Source organism: Notothenia coriiceps, unplaced genomic scaffold, assembly GCF_000735185.1.
Source record: "Notothenia coriiceps isolate Sejong01 unplaced genomic scaffold, NC01 NC01_scaffold00036509, whole genome shotgun sequence".
NCBI classification, from domain to species: Eukaryota; Metazoa; Chordata; class Actinopteri; order Perciformes; family Nototheniidae; genus Notothenia; species Notothenia coriiceps.
In genome coordinates this window covers 208217-224324 of record NW_011369210.1, presented here as the reverse complement: position 1 = coordinate 224324, position 16108 = coordinate 208217, and the positions used below count along the sequence as shown (strand labels likewise).

Sequence of the window (16108 nt, the reverse complement as noted above, 5' to 3'; positions counted from 1 at the left end):
AATACACTGATCCCATCAGCCTGAGTCATTCATACGCATTGACAATAAATCATTGAACTCTAACACTCTTCCTGGATTGTTTATGTTTGTGTCCGAGGTCAGAGGGTCATATAGGCTAAGGTAATGTCATCCATTATCATTCATAACCACTTGTGCTATTTTGTTGCCAAAAATTAAAAGAAAGTAAATTAAAAAGACAGATTAAAATGAAAGTGTGGGGTTTTAAAAGTTGACCACGTAAAGTTTAATATAGCTCCTCATGTTCCAAAAATGTAATTATTTTTAAAAGTATTCATGTAAGCGCCACGTCAAGGAAAACCATATACATAAAGGGCTGGGTGGACCTTCCTTATTATACTTTAGTTTATGTTCAAATGCAGTCTCCACTTTGTCCAATACCAAACAAATTAATCAAAACAGTCTGAAAGAAATGTCTCCTAAATGTCTTTTTTACAATCCCCGTCAAACACTTTTCTTGAGCATAAAGTTTGGTCACAGCATTTATTAAATGAAACTATTATCTCTAATCCCATACTTCATTTATGTTATAAGTTTCATTTCAATTCACTTTTAGAAATTTACAAAACACGTGAAAAGAATGAATTATCACATCATCACAATCAATGCCAACCGTCTAGTCTGCCATTTTGTACATGTTTTATCTTTGGAGTAATGGTAAACCTGAGCACTGAATCATTGACCCAAACCATGTTGTAGGCAGTGCATTGTTTTTGATTTGTTTAACCAAGATCAAAACATTCTTGCTTTCAAGTCTTTGTCTTTGTTGCGACTGCAAGCTTTGTTCTGGTGTTTCACAATCAGCGTTGTTTCAGCTGGTGTTGGCTTGATTCCAGAGCAGCTGTGACAGCAGCAAATATTTCTGTCCTCTCCAACATCCTGGAGGGCCACGAAGACAAGACAAGACGGACAGAAAAAACAGATAATCCAGGAGAAGGACCTGCAATAATGCCAGCATACATGGAGGGGTCCAGTGACAGGAATTTAATCTGCAGGTGGGTGCACCGCAGGGTTCCTGCGGCCCACAGAGAGGAACTGTACCACATCCTGAGGATGACAGGGCCTCTGGTAAGGCACTGTTTTCATACCTTTTTCTGTCGCTAAGGGATTGTGTGGATTGAGGCTGTTATTGCTAAAATGTTGATGAAAACATTGATGAGCATTTTTACTTTGCCAAAGAATAGTTTAAAATGTCAGGCAAACAGCTCTGAGACTGAGGAGCAGAAATCTATTGGCCTGAAACATTGTTGGCAGGTTTTACACAGAGGCTGCGAGGTGGCTGCAAGATGCCAAAGATTTGTCAGTTTTTTTGTCATTTGCCAAGTGCTGCCTGAGAGCCATGCTAATTAATTGCAACTTGTATTTACTGAAATGTACAAAGTATCATCTGTGAGCTAGTACTGTAACTGCATCAAGTGAACCATTGTCAATGTTTGTCTTTCTAGCTGTGCTCTCGAATCCTCAACTACCTATTGCCATTTGTGGTTACAATGTTCTCTGGGCGTCTGGGAAATGAAGTGATGGCTGGCTATGGATTAGCTTGTGCTGTAAGTGCTAATCCTGCTTGATTTGTTATCAAGAGAATAAGAAAATGATGATTCAATCAATATGTAGTATTTTTACTTGTATGATTCATATTAATATTGCTTGCATCAGAGTCTTTGAGTGTACAAAAGACTCATTCAATCAAGTATGTTTCATATTCATTTCAGACCATTAATGTCACCACTGCAGCAACAGGAACTGGTCTGGGGCTGGCGTGTGATACTTTGGTGTCTCAGGTTTGCCCAATAATTATTTTCCTCCAGACGCCAACTGTTTATTACACCCTTTTCTAAAATGTTTAACATGGTCTGTTCTGTTTGCAGACATTTGGTGGTAAGAACCTGCGTCGGGTGGGAGTGATCCTGCAGCGGGGCATCATCATCCTGCTGTTGTTCTGTCTGCCCTGCTGGGGTCTGCTCATTAATGCTCAGGCCATCCTATTGTGCATGGGCCAGAGCCCTGAGGTGACCAGGTAACTAACAGCACCAAACACATTGAAAACTCACTTCCAACACAAGACCCTTTTCTGTAGTGTGTTATATATGCGCTTCTTGCATGTAAATGGTCGGAAGCGGCCAAGATCCCAAAGTTCAGGCCAGAGGGAGTTTGTTTTCTGCAATCCCCCGCCTCCTAGCCTCCATTGGATTCCTTTGTTTTATTCCATAGCATAATGACATCACTATGTAACTCGTGCTTCTGTCGAGTGGTGCAGCGATCACGTATTTTGGAAGGCCAGACCCGAAAGTTAGCATGGCAAGGTATCCTTCGACAAAAAGCATTGGCTTTCCCCATTAGATTTCCGCATATGGAACAACAAACTTTGTGGCCAACACACATTTAGGATACTTACACGTTATAAGCAGGATAATCTCAACATATTAACACCACTTTGTGATTTCTGAAGCATTTAGAGTCTTTGTCTCTTCACTGTCTCTACACTTTTTGATTTCAGAATAGCCCAGCTGTATATTACAGCCTTTCTTCCTGCCATACCAGTGAGTTGTAATATTTCACCTTTATGAGCAAACTACATAAATATTCACTGATGTAGGGATACTGTTATCCTTCAAATCTGTCAAAAGAGCTTACAAATATATTTTGTTTTCTTATAGGCAATGTTTCTCCATCAGCTTCAGGTGTCTTATTTGCAGAACCAGGTGCGCCAATGTTATTTGATTTAAAAAAAATGAAAACATATTGTCTTATTTAATGTAATTACGGAAGGGAAAGGTATAAGTGCTCCTCATCATCTGCTGTTTGTGTACTCAGGGTATAATATTGCCACAAATGTACACTGCTGCTTTGGCAAACATAGCAAACCTGGTGACAAACTACATCTTCATTTACTGGCTGGATCTGGGTGTAAGGTAAGTGTCCTCACATATTTCAGTTTGAATCTGATTTCAACAATCAAACACACTGATATCACCTTTTCTGTGTGCATGTCTTACAGCGGATCTGCAGCAGCCAATGCTCTGTCTCAGATTTATATCTGTGGATTTCTGTTTGCTTACATTCGCTGGAAGAAGCTCCATGTAAAAACATGGGGAGGTGCGGTTTTCATTTTCATGATTTCCTCAGGTATCACTCTGTACACTCTATCTTTTTCCCTCTTCATATATAAGTTTCTCTCTCCCCCTGCAGGCTGGTCTGTAGAATCGCTGCACGAGTGGGGCTCCTACATGAAACTGGCTGTTCCCAGTACAATGATGACATGTTTCGAGTGGTGGGTTTATGAGTTTGGTGGATTCTTTGCAGGTAATGCAAATATATTAATAACTACTTTGAACCTATTATTTGAGAAGTAAACAGTGATATTTCATCAAAGCCTTTGTCTTTGTTTCTTTTGATCAGGAATGCTGGGTGAAGACGAGCTGGCAGCCCAACATGTTGTGATTATGGTGGCTTTCATCACCTACATGGTACTAACTACAACTCATTAAGATGTATAAAGCATTATATTCTTACTGTAAAGGTACTCATAAACTAACGTTTTTTTTTAATCTTTTGAGCACTCTCAATGGCTCAATGTTTTGTGTTCATACTTTCTGATTTCTAAATGAATCCATAGTTCCCTCTAAGTATTCAAGCTGCAGCATGCGCCCGAGTGGGAAATGCCCTCGGTGCGGGAGACACTGCCAGGGCCATCCTCACCAGCAAGATCTCATTCACTCTTGCAGGTCAGTTATAAAAAAGTTGTTAATCTGTATTTAATTACTTCAACATTTTACATTTGACAGATTTCACTGCCCCTCTTTTCCAGCATGCATTGCAGTTGTGGAAGGGATTGTGCTCGGCTCTACTAAAACAGTGATTGGCTACATCTTTACCTCTGATGAGTGAGAACTGCACTCACTATTCAATAACTGTAAACCTACGATTTTTATACTGCTATTGCTACATACAAATATTGAACAAGAAAAATAGATGTTAATTATAAAACCTTTTTTCAGGAAGATCATAGGTCTTGTTTCGCACTTGCTGAATGTTTACTGTTTCCTTCAGTTCTTTGATGGTATTGTGGTGAGTCGACCATTTGTTGTTAGTTAAGCATATAGTATATTACCAGATTAATTAAGCATTGTGCGAGCATAACCAGGCAAATATAATTTATTTTAGCCATCCCGAAAATACAATATCTCGGCCGATGGAGAGACTGCTTAATAATTTGAGATATTTTTATTTACATCCTAGTGTGTGTGCACAGGCATCTTCTTGGGAACAGGCAAACAGAATATTCCTGCTGTGGCCAACTTCCTTGGATACTACGGCATAGCACTTCCAATCGGCATTACTTTGACCTTTGTTGCAAAAATGGGAATAATTGGTAATTACATGAAGTGACCTTTTACTTACTAAAAAAACATTCACTTGAAACTTTCTCTTCCCATAACAGACACATTTTTCTTTGCAGGTTTTTGGCTGGCACTACTCATTTGTGTTGTTTTATTATCCACCTTCTACACCATTGTCATATTCAAGCTCAACTGGAAGACAATTACAGAGGAGGCACGTTCAGCAGCGTCTCATGATTTGGACTTACTTACACATTTTGCATTTAAACCCTATTGTAAGATTTTCAGAAATGTAAAGTTGTTGTTTGTATTTGTTTGCAGGCTGTGGAGCGAGCACAGAAAAACACTCCCATGACTTTATTAAGCACAGATGCCCTGTCAGACACTGCAGGGGACAACACTGATTACCAGAGAGTGAGTAATGGGAATGTGGCCAAACCCAACAATTAATCTATTTGTTTTCAAAGCCTGCTTCCTCTTGTTATCAATTGACATATTTGCTATCTTTGGCTAGTTTGAAACGCTCGCCATCTATATGACTCAACCAAGTAAAATAACGGACAATGTCTTTCTCCAAAGTCAGTGGACGGCTACGTGTCTGTGAGCTCCGGTTGCCATGACGGGAACACAGAGACAGAGAGGGGACATGTGGTCCAGCAGCTGAAGGGTGGACGTCTCTCCACTACACAGCTGATCCTCAGACGAGGCCCCGTTATGTTTGCGGCAGTTTCACTTCTGGCTGTGGGAGCAAGCGTGCACTTCCTGGTCCCCTTGCCAGAGATGCTGCATTCAGAGGCCAACTTTACTTTGGACTGGACCAATACGACATATACCCCTGATGAAATGTTCTCCACTGCACTGGTCCCAATAGAAGGATAACCATAAGATCATTAATCACTAAATCATTGTTCCCACTCGATGTCATAAAATATTATGAATTCTTGGCAATGGATGAAATAATATTTTCCTTTACGCAATTAAATTATTAATGGTTAATTACATATTTATGTTACATCTGCACTTGTGTCTCCAAAAGTCCAAATAAAAGGTTGATTCCAAGAATACCACAAAACTTTATTTATTAAATACAAATGTTTTGGCAATGTCTGTAGTTTGACTTAATTTCTTTGACAGAATGTGTTTGTGAGAGGATTCCCTAGAGACCGGAGCAGATACAAAGGGTCATCTAGTAAAATAATGACTCAAGAGTTATGTATTGCTTGAGGAGATTAATTCATTACTTTCTGCCTGCCTGCACCTGTGAATGTCTTCTGCATGTCCTTCTTTGGCATCGTGCGATACAGTACAAACATCCGCATCAGACGGTGCAGCAGTGCCTTAGGGGTTACCTCGAATACTTAGAGTTGCTGAATAGAATAGACTTTGCTCACAATCATGTAACCAAGTTATTGATCAGCAGGTTAATAATGATTCCAGCAGCCAGGATGAATAGCATGACAGCCAGAACCAGGCCTCTGCGCAGAAGCAGACTTCTGAGAGACAGCTCCTCCTCCCCCGGACTCACTGCGGCGCCCCCCGCCTCGCGGTCCACCAGCTCCACGGTGTCTGTTCCTGCACTGTCCTGTGAGTCCCCTGGATCCTCTGGTTGTGGACCTGGACATACAACATATAAACATATATAAACTTTCTAACTTAGAAAAATCTTTCATCTGACATTTTTGTAAATATGTGCTTTGCGTTCAACTCTTCCTATTTTGCGTTAACATTTGATGCACGATTCTACTTTTTATTGATTCCTAACTTAGTTAATAGTTACAGCAGGGGTGTCCAAACTACGGAGCGGGGGCCAAATGCGGCCTGCGGAACATTTTTAATCGGCCCTCAGCAAATTAAAAAAGTACAATGAAATATGGCCCACAAATGAAACTTGTGCTAGTCTTATATTGTAGTTCTTAAATATAAATGTAAACATATATTACACACTAGTATTCATGTGTTAATAAGACCACTTTTAAATTAAATTCAGTCAATTAAAGTAATTCGAAGATTCTAACATATCTTAGTTGATAAGAAGAAGCCCAGTGACTTATTTACATAACAAGCTTGAAATACACCCTTCCTATTTCTCCTTATTATAATCACTCTGAGGCTTCTGTTTTAAGGGACGAGCTGCCAACACTCACAAGCATAATTTACCTACATTTGATTGATTTTGCTAACTTATAACTGAACTTATGAGGCAATATATAGTGAGTGGCCCAGCCCTTTGTATATTTTTCTGTATGTGGCCCTCGGTGAACAAAGTTTGGACACCCCTGCGTTACAGTAACTTCTATTGAGATGACAGCAGCATGTTTAATATATGGGATTCTTCATTTCACAGCTAATTGCTGAACATTAATTATCTATATAGGGCTGACTCTATTTAACAATTGTTAAATAGTTAAAGTCATATATGAAGCATTGATAAATTACCTAAACTATATAAATACTATGTATATATACTAGGTATATTGTTCAAGATGTCCCCTGCACCTGTCACTTTAAGCATGTTTCAACATTTTTCGCAAGCCATTTCAAGAACAGTAGACAGGGAGACTCTAGCAGTGTGTTGTGGAGTCTTACGTGTATCTGTAGAGCTCCCAACCACTCCTGCTCTGATTTGAGCCTGCAAGAAAACAATGTATGAATGTTTATTCATAAAGACCTTTTATAATATGAAGATTTATTAGACTCTGAATGTGAAGACTCTTAATTACTTACCTCTGTTGTAGTTTTATTCCAGTTCATTCTTAACAAATAAGAAGATAGGAATATGACCTGCAGAAACACACCGGTAACAAGGCCTATCCATAGTCCTGAGGGGATAAAGCATTTCTCATACTTAAAAAAAGACACCGGTTTAAAAACTTTAAAAGAACCAGTTAGCATCATTGTGGCAACAAAAAGCTGAAGGCTCAAAAACATGCTGTACATCTTACCAATGATTCCCAATTTGGCTGCAAACATCAGTGGCACACCAATGGGAAAACCAACACCATAAAATCCCAAAATGTTACAAATGGCTCCAATCTTCTGTTTACCTGCTCCTCTTAAAATGCCTCCCAAGGAAGCCTAGCCACGCACACAGAATGAAGAGATGGTAAGGCAGGAAAGAAAGCACCTGGTATTTTGCAAAGGCAATCTATAGGTTTATCATAAGATATTGTTTGCATGACATTTCCGTAATACTTACTGATAGTGCATCTAGGATCATGAATGGAGCATATATAGACAAAACATCATTAACCCTTTGCCGGATTTGTCTGAAAGAAGTGAGACACAAATGTTGTGTGGGAGGTAAAAAGGACATCATGAGATTGGATTCAATCCACTGGGGAAGTTGAATATATTTTAGATACAATTTGAACCCTTATTCTAATGTAGCATTTTGCCAAATGTATGACATATCCTTAAAATCACGTTTCCTCAAAATAAATAAATCTCTACATAGCTGTACATACAACAAGCTTTCCAGCTTCATTTGTACTTATATTCTGAAGATTTTTAAAGAGGGGTTTCTACATGATACAGGAGTATATAATGAAAAGCCTGATTTAACATTTTATTCTTAAAGATGGTAAATAATGATTTTTTTAAACTGGCTTTCATAAGAAGAGATATCCAAAAATGTTCTCTGTAAAGAGACATTGTTAATATGCAGTGGTGGAAATAGTTCTCAGTTCCTTTAATTACTGTCGTCTTAAAATACTCAAGTAAAAATCCTGAAATGAAGTATTATTATTAAAATGTACTTTGTGTTTTAAAGGTAAAAGTATTCAGTACACAGAATGGCTCTCTTTTACAGTGTTGTAGAATAATATTATTCTTATAAATGTCAAATCATATTAATAATGTAGTTTGACAAAGTGGAGCCAATTTTAGACAAAAAAATGTTAAATTAAAAATACACATGTTGTATCATGTGTTTTCATTTGTACAAAGTAGCTAGGAGAGTTTAACACATCTAGTAGAGTAAAAAGTACAATATTTGCCTCTGAAATGTAGTAGAGTAAAAGCATAAGTAGCGTTAAATGCAAATACTCAAGCAAAGTACAATTTAAAGCATGATAACATAAAAATAACTATTTTAAACCTTTCAATTCAGTTGTGGTGTCACAGTCACAGTGATAATGAGCAAAACATTTACTTTTTAAAGTTAATATTTAAAGGAATATGTAGGCAAAGTTCACTGTTTTCTTTGTAGAGAATAAATGATATATAGTAATAGTGAAAGGTCATTTAGGAGACCGATTATCTCCCTCAGACAAAAGTTTACTCTGTGTTTGTTAACATAACACCCCCTGAGTTATTTTTTAAACAAAAGTAAAGAATATGGTTGTGGTTGCAAAGGTTTAGTTTTTTTTACTCACTCATCATCTGAAAAGACATATGACATCTGGGACTTCAGGCTGCCAAGGAGAATTGACCAACATATAGACATGGACCCTGTGTTAAAGAGTAACATACTTTATTTTCCACAGGTTTCATCATTTTAAAGAAAGTTTATTTTCTGTAAATATACTGAGAATCTTGTGACAATAATTAGCTCTGCTAGCCACTTGAAAACGTTTTGGCTCAAGGCATGCTATTCCAGGTCAAAAACAACTTTGTAGTATTTCTTTAGTGAAATAACAGTTCTAATTATAAATTATTCTAGAATTATCTTGACTTAAAATACATTTGTATAAGATATTATAAACCGCATTAATAGTTTTGAAGAGCATACTGACCTGCGCAGAATATTGTCAGTTTAGCAGACAGCTTAGCCTGCTCTGTGTCTCCGCCTCCCAGCGCTTGTCCAACTCTTACATTGCCAGCTATACTGAAACCCAAAGGGAACTAATAACAAAAATACTACGTCAAAATGCTGTGACACTACGTGTACAAATTGGTCATTCATTTGACACCATAACCATTTATGCAGATTCAGTCATTTTTAGAGGACAGATTACCATATATGCAATATTTGCCAGTTGGTACACAATTGATTGAGCCCCAAGCTCCACCTCACTTATTAGACCTGTTAATGACAAACAGCCATTAGATTTCTTACTGACTTTTGTTCACACAAATGCTTTAAACCACAAAGTGGCCTGTAGCATTACCTGCCAAAAGGCTTCCAATCTCATACGACCACCACTCAACACACATCATGACCATGCTGGGGATGGCCAAGTACATGTATGAGCCCCAGTCCTGCAGGCACTCTTTGGTCCAGCCTGTTTGGAAGAATAACAAATCAATACATAATTCAATCTCTCAATCATTTCATCTTTGAGTCGGTCTGATCAAATACGATATAAATTATCTTAACTTCCAATAAAAAATGTAAAAGTAAATAATTAGGAAAAAACAGCAATAGACAGTAAAGGGTTCCTTTGCAGTATTCAGAAAGGCTGAAATATTGAATAAAACAGAGAGAAGTCCGAATGCACTTTATATTACTTTGTAGGATAAAATATGGGGAAATTGATACTTTTCTTCATAAATTAAAGAACGTAACCACACTATCCTTCACTTTATTGACGTTCTTTTATTTTACTATATATCAATAACTGTCACAAGATGTTTCTGAAACAACATATTGCACATACAGCCTTGAATCTGTCTCTTAATATAGTAGGTAGTGTTATGTTGTATTGGAGGGCTTCTAACATGATTCGATTTTTGCTTTCCATATATTATTGTAACAGTCAAATAAGAAATGCAATAATCCTTATTGTTTCCAAATGTATAATCTAAACACTTTGTTTCTTCTGAGCTACAATCCTACCACTTTTGGATTTCCCTGGTCTGCCCTCCCGTGTCTCCTGAGTGTTCCCGTTTAGTTCTTTCTTTCTTTGTTTATTTTCTTTCTGTTCCACCTCGCCTGCTCCTGCCATTTTTTTGTAAGTACAGCTTTCATTTAATAAACGTAGCTTTTTGTTCCTGTCCTTACAGTATATCTGCCTCCCCTGTTTGTTCTGCATTTGGGTCCGCACTCTTGCCAAACCCTGTCAGCCTATGTGTTACTCACCTCCCCAGGTGGGCTTATGAAGACCTTTCCAAATGATATAAGCAAACAGAGTTGTAGCCATGCAGTACTGGGATATGGCGTTGGCAGCAGCAGAACCACTGTAAAGAGTATTTCATTGCAAAATATTGGTTTTGTGGGGAAAAAAAGCAATAATGACGTTACTAAACAAGTCAATAGGCAATACTCACGCTATTCCCAGATGTAATACAAAGATGAAGATATACTGGATGACAGCATTGAGAATGTTGACTATAAGGCCTGTGATTACCGGCGGCCATATGATGCTCTGAGAGAAGAGCCACATATAATATAAATGACATATATTCTTGTTAGACATTGGCAAAGTGAGAACACAAAGATTACTACAGGACAAGGGTCTTCCTACACTGAGTCATCATCCCATCACATAAGTATGATTAACAAATGATACCTTGTACCTGATAAAGAGCATTTGTAACTTTTAAATGTAAAGGGACCATTCTATAGCGTTGTTGAGTCCTTGAGATGCAGAATTTACAGGTTTTGAACTCAGCACCTTGACAGGAAAGATGTGAATTTGATTAACCAAAGTCAATAAATGCAAAACAAAACCTTGGTCCAAATGTAGATTTTATACACATTCATATTCCCTGACCTCATTTTCATCATAATTCGGACGCTCACCTCTAATATCACATCAACTTGCAACCTGGTGCAACTCTGTATTACTGCAATAGAAGTCTGACGAATAGCATTTCAGCTAATATACTTTTTGGATACATTTTTGACTTCTCTTTCATGTAATCAACCTGTCCTGTTCTTAATTCATCTCATCAGATAGTTATCGAATGGACTTACCTGGTTTTGCAGATAACTTGTTTGTAATGCATACATGAATGTAGCCTACAACAAAGAAGGACATCTCTCAATTATATATTTGGACACACACACACACACACACACACACACACACACACACACACACACACACACACACACACACACACACACTAGGGTGGTCCTTCGTGAGAGGTACATTTTCGAATTCATTTATATTAAGCTCCAACCACCGGAATTTGTTATCATAGTCTCAACAGCATTTACCCCTCCCCCATCAACCTTGAAGTTTAGTAGCTGTGTGGCAGCCCAGCAGGAGCAGGAGCACTAAGTCGGAATATGTATTTGAGGTAGAAAGACATTTTGCTTAAGATTTTTGTTATAGTTTAATACATTTAATTGTGTAATGAGGTAACCATTTATACAACTCCATTACACTGATTTGTCTACTCCATTGCACTGATTTGACTATGTTGTTGTTATTCATTATTCACTGTTTTGTCTTGTCTGCACTTGTGAAAAATAATTACACTGTCGCACTTTTAATGTTCCTAAGTTCCTATTTGTATTCATTGCAAATATGTCATTCAACGGTATCTGAATCTGAATAAAACACTGTATGTTGTTTGTTATGTCATTTTGGGAATAAATGGCTCTTGTTTTCAAGGATTGTTTTTATTCATTTGAATCCTTATAAGCTATATTTATTCCCAGATAAAAAGCGTCTCTCTGGGATCCTCAGGGTGAAACTTCAAGGTCGATGAGGGAGGGGTAAATGTTGTCAGATTGAGGAAAAATTTCACCAGGAGAGTTTTTTCGACTAATAGAATTAATTCTGAGGGTTGGAGCTTAGACTTTCCGACTTTCAATTTTAAGGACCACCCTAATATATATATATATATATATATATAAATAGAAATGTTTTATTTTTGAATGCAGACAGGATAGGTTTATAATAAGAGGTTAGAAATACTCACAGGAAGAGCTGGCAAAAAGATCTTCACATACAACTGGGACACCCTAGAAAAAAATCTTACGTCAATATCAACATTAAATATACTTTGAAATATACAGTGGAGGAAATAAGTATTTGATCGCTTGCTGATTTTGTAAGTTTACCCACTTACAAAGAAATGAACAGTTTATAATTGTAATGGTAGGTTTATTTGACTAATGAGAGAGAGAGAATATCAAAAAGAAAATCCAGAAATTGACATTATATAAAATATGCAAATATATTTGTATTTAACTGTGGGAAGTAAGTATTTGATCCCCTTGCAACAAACAATAATTATGAATTCCACAGACTGGTTAAATAAGTCCTCTTCCTTTAAAAATGTACTGTTAATATCAAATTGTTACCTGTATAAAAGACACCTGTCCACAGAATCAATCAATCAGATTCCAACCTCTCCACCATGGGCAAGACTAAAGAGCTGTATAAGGANACCTGTTGCCATTTGTGGTTACAATGTTCTCTGGGCGTCTGGGAAATGAAGTGATGGCTGGCTATGGATTGCATATAATTGACCACTTACAGCACAAGCTAATCCATAGCCAGCCATCACTTCATTTCCCAGACGCCCAGAGAACATTGTAACCACAAATGGCAACAGGTAGTTGAGGATTCGAGAGAGCAGCTAGAAAGACAAACATCGACAATGGTTCACTTGATGCAGTTACTAGCTCACATTGTTTGAAAGCCATGCTAGCTATTTCCTTATGTTTCAAACCAAAACTTAAATGAATCCTTACCAGAGGCCCTATCATCCTCAGGATGTGGTACAGTTCCTCTCTGTGGGCCAGAGGAATCCTGTAGAGCACCCACCTGCAGCAGAACAGCTTGTCACTGGGCCCCTCCATGTCTGCACGGCTGGACATTAATGCACGTTTTTCCACCACAGCGTTGGTCTTTTCTGTTGAAGACTTGTCTCGATGCTCTCCAGGGACGGAATTCATCAATGTTCTACAAACTATTTCAAAACCTTTAAATAGTAACTCATTAGGTTGCTTGTGGTTGGTTTCACGAATGCACGTGTTGGTTAGACATGGTAACATATAAGGCAAAAATAAAATAATTACAATACTTATACAGAGTTCCTTTTATGACCCACAAGGCACAACTCCACAAGGTGGATTCCAGGGAAGCACATAAATGACAGACACAATTATATCTCAAATTAAAATGCAGTTAGAATGTCCTTTTGTGTTTCATTCCATTCTCTGAGTGAATGATTACATGGCCACAGATGCACTTGTGGGAAGCATATTAAATAACCATAATCTGCCTTTGTTCTACCTCGGTGTTGTCAAATATGATATGTGAACAGACAGAAGGTGTGAGAGCCTGAATATTCAAGAGCCTCCCTTGCATATAAATGACTGGCACAGGTTTAATTTGAAGAAGTAAAAATCCGGCCAATCCGTCTCCATCAATTCAGGTTGACATGTTCATTTAAGTGGGGATATAAAACATTAACACATCATATGGTTATGCATCCTACTGGAGCGCAGTAAAGGTTAACCATTCAGAGCTCTGGCTCAATCTGAAATGAGATGCAGCCCACTGCTGATATCAGGCACAACAAAACATTCAACTAGCCTTCTATGGAGTGATTGCATTTATCAGTGGAGGTAGAATTCCTATTTTCTAGAAAACATGTTTGCACTTGAATGTTGTGCCTCAAATAAGTGTGTGGAAATAAGATTACAGTATACTTTTGTTGATTATAATTCAGGCTTTCTAGAAGTGCTCTCTTGACTGTGGGCAAAATACAATGATGCTCTAAACTAAAGTGTAGGGGATTCTGCTTTTGGTGATTCAGCTTTCGTGCTGGTTTGATGAATCTCGATGGTGGATCCCTGATTTCCATACACAACTTTAGGATGAAACCTTCAATCCTTGGTATACAGTGTTACAAGAAGACTCAGACCAACTGTTTAGGTCACACTGGAAAGTCGTTACACCCCTCTTTCATGAGACTGTCTAATCAACTTTGTGAGAGCAGAAATGGATGATTTAGATTTTAAATGTATGATCACACTTTTCCAAAACATTTAGTTTTTGGCATAATGATGGTGCAAAAACAATAATGATTTGTGAAACGATGCAAAGGTGAGTGACTTCTGGCTGTTAATGCATCTCTGCTAACAGGGAAGCCTAACGTGACGTTTCTGCTCCCTGCGCGTTGTCTTTGAGGCGGCCCCTCAGTGTGACAACCCACAGCCTCCTGGGCTTTACGTTGGCTGAATCAATCAGCCTGTTGCAATGACAGATACCATGTGCTGCAGCGCCAGTGATTTGTATCTGTCACTTGCTATTTTTCGTAACACTGCTCTTGCCTTTGTTTTTTCTAAGTCCATCGGATGGCACCTCATATCTCTGCTTCCCTCTCTAGCCTTACCTTCTCACTCTCACTATTCTTTCTCAGAGTTGTTTTCCTGTATACTTTTGAATCTTTTGATGTTCATTTATATCTTGATATGATATATTGTTCATCGATGCTCTGTGGGATTTGTATTTCAATTTGAATGAGTCGACCCAGTAAAAACTACAACAACAATACCATATAATCTAAATATTCTTGACATAAGTTTAGGTAAGTCCAGTTTTAATTTTGGCTTTAGACCCAAATGTGTCTAAAGGATGAAGTTTAGGATACAATGAAAAAATATGTGTTCATTGGTTGAAAGAAGTGAGGAAATTAGTTTTGTTTACATTGTGGTGACTCTAGTTAACCATAATTCACTTTTGGGTCACAGTTCCTACACGGACCTGGTTTAGCGTAACACCGGAGATATAGGTTGCCAAGCTAGAGTTTGCAACGCACTCTAACTTGACTCTCCTCACTGAGTACATGTCTGATACTACTATTGCTTGATGGAAAATAAAGAGTGGAAATCCCTTCTAAATACTCCGCCTCCGACTTCTTCTTACCGGCACTACACTGGTGACCCTGAGTTTTTCGAGATAGTTTCCGAAAAAATGTTGAACATGGCTGAACGAGATGTTTTCGTTAAGCTGCCGGAGTTTTGGGAGCATGCCACGGAGGCATGGTTTGCACACTGAGATATTACCACGTGGTGGCTTCGCTGGGGGTTTCTACTTCAGCCAGCTTAGTGGGATTCATCACAGCACCCCCACGCCTCGGCAAATACGAGGCTATCAAGGCTCTTCTCCTGAAGACATTTGGTTTATCGTCGAGAGAAAGAGCCCGCCAAATTATGGACATTAAGGGCCTCGGAGATGGCAAGCCATCTCAGTTAATGGAGAAGATGCTAAGCCTGCTAGGAGGGGAAGATACCCAGATTTTGTTCATGGAGATGTTTCTTCAACACTTACCTCCCCGGGTCCAGACGGCGTTGGCCAACACACCCATCACGGAGCCCCGCGCGCTGGCCGGAGAAGCGGACCGTTTCTTCCTGGCTACACGACAGTCTGGTGCGGAGGCGTTGGCTGTGGTGCACAGCGGCCCTTCTGCGGGCAAGAAAGCATGGCGGAGGCCGGACACAGCGACGCCGAGTCTGCGAGGGGATACCGGTGAGTGCTTCTACCATACACGTTTCGGGAAGATGGCAAAGAGGTGAATTGCTCCATGCAGCTACAAGCCTCCGGGAAACGGGGGTGCCGACGCTCAGTAGTGGCTCTGAGTGTCGGCGGCACGGGCAGGCTCCTTTTCGTCAAAGACAGTGTTTCAGGGAACCTGTTTCTGTGCGACACGGGTGCGCAGCGGAGTGTGGTTCCCGCGTCGAGAGAAGACATCACTCGAGGCGGGCACGGCCCACGGCTAACAACGGCTAACGGCGGGCCCATTCGCACGTATGGATTACGGCTTATGTGTTTGTGCATCGGTGGACAGCGTTTCAGCTGGGAGTTTGTAACAGCGGACATTTCTTTTCCTCTTCTTGGGGCGGA

General features: G+C 39.0%; 2 protein-coding genes across 2 annotated transcripts; one reads left to right on the top strand and one right to left on the bottom strand.

Annotated features, from left to right (window-relative positions):
- The first annotated feature begins 762 nt into the window (after positions 1-762).
- slc47a4 (solute carrier family 47 member 4) lies at positions 763-5398 on the top strand. Its single transcript, XM_010792484.1, has 17 exons — positions 763-1086; positions 1464-1565; positions 1731-1799; positions 1887-2035; positions 2516-2558; positions 2676-2720; positions 2833-2930; positions 3017-3114; positions 3208-3321; positions 3418-3485; positions 3635-3743; positions 3827-3902; positions 4017-4086; positions 4258-4390; positions 4478-4572; positions 4680-4772; positions 4938-5398. Exons 1-17 carry the CDS (start codon positions 967-969, stop codon positions 5235-5237), a joined length of 1782 nt encoding a protein of 593 aa, XP_010790786.1. The 5' UTR covers positions 763-966; the 3' UTR covers positions 5238-5398.
- Positions 5399-5530: 132 nt separating this feature from the next.
- slc47a3 (solute carrier family 47 member 3) lies at positions 5531-12209 on the bottom strand. The gene is made up of 13 exons (XM_010792486.1): positions 12171-12209; positions 11215-11259; positions 10566-10663; positions 10378-10475; positions 9467-9580; positions 9314-9381; positions 9092-9200; positions 8732-8807; positions 7555-7624; positions 7301-7433; positions 7083-7177; positions 6945-6987; positions 5531-5972 (listed from the first exon to the last, which is right to left on the bottom strand). The coding sequence occupies exons 2-13, from the start codon at positions 11248-11250 to the stop codon at positions 5752-5754; spliced, it is 1161 nt and encodes a 386-aa protein (XP_010790788.1). The 5' UTR covers positions 11251-11259; positions 12171-12209; the 3' UTR covers positions 5531-5751.
- Between the last annotated feature and the right edge of the window lie 3899 nt (positions 12210-16108).